General features: G+C 40.9%; 1 protein-coding gene across 1 annotated transcript in view; it reads left to right on the plus strand.

The window, feature by feature from the left end:
- CD109 (CD109 molecule) overlaps positions 1-8,794 on the plus strand; it is a gene marked incomplete at its 5' end in the record, with an annotated part of 77,672 nt that overhangs the window by 64,668 nt on the left and 4,210 nt on the right. Inside the window, one exon of the mRNA XM_010155702.1 lies at positions 5,654-5,790. Within this exon, the coding sequence (XP_010154004.1) occupies positions 5,654-5,790 (137 nt within the window). The remainder of the gene's footprint in view (positions 1-5,653; positions 5,791-8,794) is intronic.

The following is an 8,794-nucleotide window of genomic DNA, read 5'->3' on the forward strand; positions in this document are numbered from 1 at the left end:
ATTCAGACCTGCAGGCCAAGCTAGGAATGAACATCTCAGCAGGACTGCATTCCCATATCTGGGGTTTCACTGTGTCTGTGTTTGTGGAATGTAACAAAACGGGACTCCAGAACAGTGAAGACTACTTAACCTTAATCGTTGTTGAGAAATATTCCCTGTTACTCAGTCAACTAATTTGTCAGGCAAGTTGATCAAAACCTTTTCATCAAATTGTTTCTTGCTGGAAAACGCTGATTTGTTAAAATGAATGCCTTTTGTGGAAGCACATTGGTTCCAATTACGTTTTTTCCAGCAGGAAAATTTCACATCCAAACCAGCATGTCTGGTGAAGACTGAGCAGAACTCTTCTATCCAGAACAGCCAAAAGTTAGAGAGCTCCTTGGGGGTGTATAGCACCATGGTTTATGTTCCTGGTTTGTAGTATGAACATGCAAATGTGCTCCCAAATAACTGGTGTTCAGGAACCGACTCCAGGTTATCTTCTTCATGAGGTCACTGTGCTGTTTGTTTTCCTGCAGCTTTGAGTCAGAGATGCTGTGACTTGATTCCAAATATAGTACTTAACACATTGGACTAGCATCTCCAAAAGTTTTTCTTTGCTGGGGCCTTTTGCTTCCTTTGGCAGGTCTGGTATTCTAAAAGAGCACTGGTGCCGTTTGGATAAGATTTCTCTTTTTCCCAGACACAAGCTAGATCTGGGTCGCATTTAATAAATCAGATAGCATATGACATTGCAATCACATTGCTTCAGCTGGGTTTCATTGTCTTAGGCCCGCCAAAGTACAGTGGTGAGATTCACTGTTCTGGGATTTGACATTCTGGCCAATGTAGCATGTCAAAACAGTAATTCATTTAATATCACAAAACGCAAGATTTGGTCCATTAATGGAAAAGGCTGCTTTCCCAACAGAAGGGATTCTTAGGGGAAAAAAGCCTTATTTGTTGCGAAGTCTCACTGTCAGTGTGTGTGAGTTGACAGTGCATTCACTCTTGACCCTTCAGGAGCTCATAAAATATATTTATTTTGGACAGTATAATTGCAAAAGGAGACATTTATGTGTAGTTTTGTGGTCCTGCTGTCAACAAAATCTCCTAGCTCATTTCTTCATTATGTGGGTACATATTATGGATGTCCTAAGATAGTGATTCTGCAAAAGAAAGGAATGGATTTTAGAGGTAGGGTATATGAAAGACACTCTCTAGAGAAAGGAGTCGAAGAAGTGATTCGTACCTCTAATACTGTGTTCAGTTTTGGGTCACTCGGTTCAAGAAAAACATTGAGGTGATGGAGTGTGCCCAGAGAAGGGCAGCAAAGCTGGTGAAGGATCCTACGAGGAGTGGCTGAGGGAACTGGGGTGGATTAGCCTGGAGGAGGCTGAGGGGAGACCTTGTCGCTCTCTATAGCTACCTGAAAGGAGATTGCAGAGAGGTGGGGGTTGGTCTCTTCTCCCAAGTGACAAGTGATAAGACAAGAGTAAACAGCTTCAAGTTGCACCAGGGTAGTTTAAATTGGATATTAGGAAAAACTGCTTCACTGAAAGGCTGTCAGGCATTGGAACGGGCTGCCCAGGGGGGTGGTGGAGTCACCGTCCCTGGAGGGATTTTAAAGATATGTAGATATGATACTCAGGGACATGTTTTAGTGGTGGACTTGGCAGTGTTAGGTTAACGGTTAGACTTGATGATCTTAAAGGTCTTTTCCAACCTAAAAGATTCTGTGATTCCATCTTGGAAGAAACACCTCTGCCTGGCATCACCGTGAACTGAGTTTGACAAATACCTCAAAAATTGGGCATGACCTATGCCTTCTGGGACAAAGAAAGATGTCACTGAAGTGCAGGACTAGCAGGGAAGGAAGGGAGGCTTGCAAGCTCCAGAACGATGAGTATGGGCAAGCTGGATAGGTGGGTAAGATCTCTTTGATCTCCTGGTCATGTATAGAGAGGGAGTGAGGGAAAACCAGAGAATCACGTATTACTGGTTACTGAAAAGCACTGACCATTTTCTGCGCTCAGCTTATTTTAACTAGATTTAGGCAAGGGACCGAGTGTTATTCGGTGTGTTGGCACTAAAGAAGACGCTGTGAATCACACACATATTTCTGCATTACAGTTTGAGTATGTAGTAACTAGTCGGATGGGGAAATAATGGAGACAATTTGATTGAATTCATTGAAGCACATTTGTGCGGTTAACAAAAAGCAGAAGGAGAGAGACATTGACTAGGGCATTATGATTGTTGCATGGTTTTTGAAATGTAATGCAGTTCATTGGGTCAGGTACTGTTATAAGCATCTCTCTCTCATGCAGAAGATTAGTGTTTAGTTTTCTCATTTTGGACCTCTCAGCAGAACTGGTTGCAGTATGGCAGGGCTGGACCAGTTCTACCTTTATCTTTGGCAGCTGCTTAAAAGGGTTAAGAAGAAATGCAGTTGCTCGTTTTGTTGATTTAATGCTGGTTTCTTTATAGTAACCTTCTGTCCCCGAATAACAGCGTATAAAGGAGGCTTTAGTTGAACTCTGTGTTGTGAAAAAGATTTTTCCTTCATTGTGACGAGAAATTAGGAAAGGAAAGTCAGGCTGTAACAGCGATAACTCATTCCATGAAAATACTAGCTGATTGGCCTGTTCAGTATGTGGTTTGAGACATCCTGCATTGGCAGTAAATTCCCATTCATTAGCTTTTTCTGGCAAAAGTTAAAACAGCTTTGTTTCTGTGATGACAGATTGTTGAGGCACTGCCAGCTTGTCTTCACCAAACTTTCTGCATGCCTTTAGCTGGCAGTCTTTCTAGGTTGGCTTCATCCTTGGTACTGCCTTCTCCTGCAGAGCAGTTTTACAGGATAAATCTCCACTGTTGCACCATGGTTGTCCTGAGTGCCTGTACAGAATTGGCTTTGTACTCATACAGCATGCTAAATTCAGCAATGCAGGGCAGGGCATTGGGAATCCTCTGTGTGCGGACGAAAGGAGGAGTGTAATTTTCATATCAAGGAGTGAGAGATGTAGCAGCAAATGCAAAAATCAGGAATTAAAGACACCTTTGTTTGCGCAGACTTGCTAACCTATAACTTGGACAATCCTATGTCATACCTTTAAATTTGGGCTGACAGTTTTCTACTGGCTACCAGAAACTATTGTGAAGGGGCTATGATTTTCCAGAAGCATACTTCATTCCCTTTTCCTTAGCCAAGCAATGTGCATGTTGTGGTCTTGCAAGAAGGGTTATTTGAGCCACTTTCTGATTATTTTTTTACCAGTATCAAAGAAAACGATCCCATTCCCTCTACCCTGCCACATGTTTTATCTTGATGACTAAGGGAACAGATAATGATCATTAATTTGTATGTGCAAAATTAACTGTTCTGTTTTTGGTGAAAATCACTATTTGGCCAAATATTTGTCAACTATTCTTTGATATTAAATATTCTTTTAGCTTCTTGTATTTGATTTTGTCATTCTAGAATTTTAAAAGTTGAGCTTTCTGGTTCATCACACTGAAGTGCTGAGTCAGAAACCCATTCCCTTGTGGGGAGGAATTCCACAATTTAATCCTGCATTGCATGATAAACTGTATCATATCCATCTTTCCCATGCAGGTCATTATTCTGTAGACCTTTCCTGTGTCCTTCTTCCAACTTACCTCTTCATTGCTGAATTTTCATCTATTTTACCATTTCTTAAATGGTAAACAAATCTGGTAGTAATCGGTTTAAACCCTATTACTATGTACATAAAAATTCATTTTGCAACTTTTTATAGTAATCCTAGACTTTCCTACCTCGAATAAAATAGTATAATAAACAAATTTTATCACATCAGGATTCACCCTGGTTTTTTACACCATGTAGTTTCTGCATCATGTTTAATGGTGGTCACCCAGCTCAGATTCCTTTGGACTCCACTCCTTTCATGTGTGAACATTCGTTTCTACTCTCTATTCCTGTCTTTTAACAGCCCTTTATCCCTTGGCAGCTTATTTTGTTCCGGTACCGTTGGCTAGTAACCTTCCTAACCAGCTACATGCCAGTGTAACATCCACATACCCAGGTAGCTTATAGACAGCAGAGCTCTGTTGTCCAAGTGTTTTCATTTGATTGAGGTATCTGGTGGGTTTATAGCAACAGCATATTATCCAACATGTCAAATTTACTCATCTGTCTGCTAATTTGACTCTTTATTATAGTTTTGACTGTTTTCTGATACAGATAGCGAGTTTACTTGATATCCACAGTTTTCTAGACCTCCAGTGCTCTTTTAAAAACTGCCGTCACATTTGTCATCCTTCAGTCTGTTACCAAGGCAGTTTTAAAGGAACACCGCACATAATGATTCAGCTCGTTCTTTACCTCATCAAGTTCAGTTCTCTAGGCAGTGCAGCCTGGATTTTTACTGCATAATTTTCTGTCATGGCTGATATCATGAGAATACTCATTGGTTTTTCAATTCCAGGTCCAGCATTTCTGCTTTGGCTGTTGGCATTGGTAATTTTATAGGATATTGCGATAATCAGGGTATCTCTTAATTATTCAGATGTCTTTTAAGGACTTCAGGTTTTACCACTCTTTCAAGCATCTTACGTGTGTCAAAACTAGAAGAATTGGAAACTCTTCAAACAGTGCCTAACAGACGAGCTTATTTTGTATTAATGCTGCTGTCCTCCATTGGACATCCTGCCGTACCTCCTTAGTTGGCTCACTTAGCAGAGCTGAGCTGTTGTTGAGCAGAAGGGGTGAGAGCTCTGTCCTTGAGGCAGTCTGAAGACTGCAGCTTGGTCTTTGCACAGATAGAATCATAGAATGGTTAGGGTGGGAAGGGACCTTAAATACCATCTAGTTCCAACCCCCCTGCCATGGGCAGGGACACCTTACACTAGACCAGGTTGCTCAAAGCCTCATCCAGCCTGGCCTTGAACACTTCCAGGGATGGGGCATCCACAGCTTCTCTGGGGAACCTGTTCCAGTGCCTCACCACCCTCTCTGTGAAGAATTTCTTCCTGATATCTAATCTAAACCTCCCTGATTTCAATTTGTACCCATTACCCCATGTCCTATCACTACAGGCTCTTGTAAAAAGTCCTCTCCCAGCACCCTTGTAGGGTGAACCAGATGATGAAGCAACTTAACTGCAAGAGAGTGGTGGTGTTCTGAGCTTGGAGTAACACGCTATTCCTCATCTGTTTTGAGTGTACGAATGCCGTGACGTGAAGACTGAAGGCAAATTCTCTACATAAGCTATGCATTTGCTCTTGCTCAGTGTTTATATACAGCCTGTCTCTTTTAACCCAGTGGGTGTCAGTCTCTGAAGTTTGCCTTTATTCATCCCATTTCACGCGGTCAGGAAGTAGCTGCACACAGTATAAACCAGCAGACAGCAAAAAGGGAGAAAATTACTGGTTGTCGTAGAGCTCCCTTGTGTATGCCTCAGTTGTGTCCTGCTAATTGCATTGGTTCTGCTGCATTACAAAGTGTTCAGAAAGGGTATTTCTTTCAGACAATTCCTATGAATCTCATGTGTGCAACTGTCGGTCACAAGGCCATGTATCCTGTCTCACGTGAGCCCTCCTCTGGCATTACACACTTACAGATGCAGTGTTTTAACCACACAGATTTGCTTTACATATGTCGTCTAATGTCTCTGCTTGCAATCCACAGCTGAATGTTATTTACAACACAAAACACGCTGATCAGAGGCTCAGGTCTGTCCGAAAACAAGAAGCTTTTGACTTGAATGTTGATGTGAAGGATGACAAAGACGATAAAAACCATTTGACCTTGAACGTGTGCACAAGGTAGGTAATTCAGTTGGAGCATCTCATACACCTCTTTGTGCACCATTTAGATTATTTAAAACAAACTAAATTATCTGTTTGTTTGTATGGATTTACCTTGTACGGGATATAAAAGTACAATTAAAGAGAATAAAAGAATTACTTTGTAACAAAGGCAGTAGTTAATGTAAGAAGCAATTCATAAGTCAGTAAGTAGACTGATAGATCTTTTGAGCACAGTTGTTGCTGGCCCAAAATGTGAAGAGGTTTATGGAGGAATTTGTGTGAAATGCAAGAAAAAGCTCAAAGGCTTCCTTGGTGCAAGTGCTTCTTAGCTATATGGAGAACTGTGGACTGACTTGAAAATGAAAATTAAACCAATGTCTTCCACATTCAAACTCCTAGTAGCAGTCTCTGACAACTGCCCATTACTTTTACCTTTGATGAACAGGATGCTTTGCTTTTGATCTAGAAGTTGATACTTTTCATTTGTAAAAGAGAAAAAAGTCCTGAAGTGCTGAAAACACCATGAAATAGAAGTAATCATTCTTTGGTCACCTCTATTAATAAACTTTGCTTGGAACAATTTTGGCAGGAGTCAAAATCCATGTTTACATAATGATAAATTCAACAGGGGTTTTGTCTTATTGTGCAAGTATCTTTGTGGTCTTTCATTTAGCAGTGTGTCTTACAGTTACGAATTTGATAATATAGTATAATGTAGGTATCATTCTAGAGTTGAAAGAGGTGATGAGATTTCTGGCCAGTCTAATTCTGTTCTTTCTGCTGAATAATGGGAGGTAACGGGTTTAAATTGAAAGTGGGGGGGTTTAGATTAAATATCAGGAAGAAGTTCTTCCTGGAGAGAGTGGTGAGGCACTGGAACAGGTTTCCCAGAGAAGCTGTGGATGCCCCATCCCTGGAAGTGTTCAAGGCCAGGCTGGATGAGGCTTTGAGCAACCTGGTCTAGTGGAAGGTGTCCCTGCCCATGGCAGGGGGGTTGGAACTAGCTGGTCTTTAAGGTCCCTTCCAACCCAAACCATTCCATGATTCTATGAATAAGGGAGAGGAGGGGTGCATCTGGGATGATGTCTTGTTCAGTAAACACCTACTAAGAACTGAGCTGAGACTGCTGAAGTATCATCCCAGAGACCACAGAGCAGCCACCAGATGTTAACCTGGATAGAATTTGGATCAAATGAGAACAGGTGACATTGAACAGTCATATTGCATATTCCTAGGTCAGCTAGTTATTAAACCAAGTTGTTTCTTTGACTGCTTTGCTGCCTTATTTTTACTTGCTGTGAAAATGTTTACACATGTATTTAAAAAGAAATCTATGAAAGTGTATGCTCTCTGGCAATTTCTTCAGTATGTACTTCTTATTGGAGTTAAAGAGCACTGTATATTTCACAGAAAACCCTATAGGACATTGTATTTCCATACATCTTATGGTTTTTTTTATCTTCTATCTTTTATTATCTACGGGTATGTTGAAATTACATTATTTGCATTTTAGGATTTTATCTGTTTGTGAATACTTCCTCTAGAAACACTGTATTCCTCTTGTGACATTACAAGGGTTTCCTTGTAAATGAAAGGTTTGTGAAGTACCACCTGCTCTACCATCATTACTCTTGCATTCCTTTCCTCCACACCCTCTTTTTGTTGTTTGTTTAAACTTTAAACACTGTATGCCTAGAACTGTATCCCCTCTGCCTGCCACAAGGGAGCTGCGACAGGAGAGGGAGCCTCTAGGTGACACCACCATACAAATAATCAGCTATAGCGAATATGATTTCAGTACGGAGAGGATTGATTTAATTTGGGAAATAGCCAGCAGGCCCAAAGCCTAAGCCCTGTTTTTATGTGTTTCTGGTAATCAATTCAGTGATACAGATGGTGGGCAGGGACACTAGAATACATGAGAGCTCTTGAAATAGAATGGGCTTTTTCTCTTTTAAAGTTTTCTATGAAGTGTCAACAGCTTTCTCAAGTCTAGCACAAACTCCTGACATATAAAGGGCTTACATGATGGGTCTGGGCTAAGTCTTGGCTGAGCATTCTGATTTTCTAGCTAAGACCTTTGGCTCTGGAGTACAGAGAGGAAGGGCTCCATCTCTCTGGCAAGGCTCTAGAGTGATGATGTTTTAACTGCAAAGTGTTCAAAGCATAAGGGAAAATCTAGTGGCATTATAAAACTGCCCCAGGAGAATATTTGGAACATTAAGATCTATCAACTCTTATGATGGAAAGTGGACTGATATAAGTTCTAGTAAGTCTGTGTTTCTGTTCTTTATGCTGAGACTTTGTTTCTGGTGGTTTGGCTTGACAGACTGGTCATCGTTTTTATCCTATATATTGTATATAATATATTCATTATCTATATTAGATTCCTGAATTAGTTAAAGTTGCTCTACTTAAAATTTTCACAGCATGATGTGGCTTTCTGTTAGAGAAACCAAAGTAGGCAAATACGGAAGGACTGCTAAAATCTCAACCAGTCTAGCTGTGGATATGCATAGTGAGCTAATGCAGGCTGCAGCTTTACAATTTTTCCTTTTTCTTATCTGCGGAATATTCCACCTTCTTTCAACCAGCTTGATAGTGATTGGCCATGGGCATCTCAACTGGGTATCATATATGACGCTGGAGCAGATAATTCAAATTGAACTGATTCTTGGTTAGAGGAGCTAACTCTCTGGGAAACAAATACCCAGAGGGCTGCCAGTTTCTTCTCGGATGGGTCTTGTTGTCTGCATACCATTTCCAGGCATGGAGAACTGATCACTGATGGTTCTCCTCACTTGCTTGTTTATGCTTTCTGCCTTCACTAGCTTGCTGTTGTTTTCTCCTCTTTGCGTCATCTGTGGAAAGGTCTCTATCAGATCTCATATTGCTGAAGAGCTGAAACACAAAATTTAGCTCAAAACATGCTCAGTTCTCTTCAGGTGCAAGCTTCAAGTCTTCTTTCTTTCTTTCTCTTACTGATCATTCTTCTTATGTGGTGATTTCCCCCGCCCCC

Source organism: Eurypyga helias, unplaced genomic scaffold, assembly GCF_000690775.1.
Source record: "Eurypyga helias isolate BGI_N326 unplaced genomic scaffold, ASM69077v1 scaffold8487, whole genome shotgun sequence".
In the NCBI taxonomy this organism is placed as follows: domain Eukaryota; kingdom Metazoa; phylum Chordata; class Aves; order Eurypygiformes; family Eurypygidae; genus Eurypyga; species Eurypyga helias.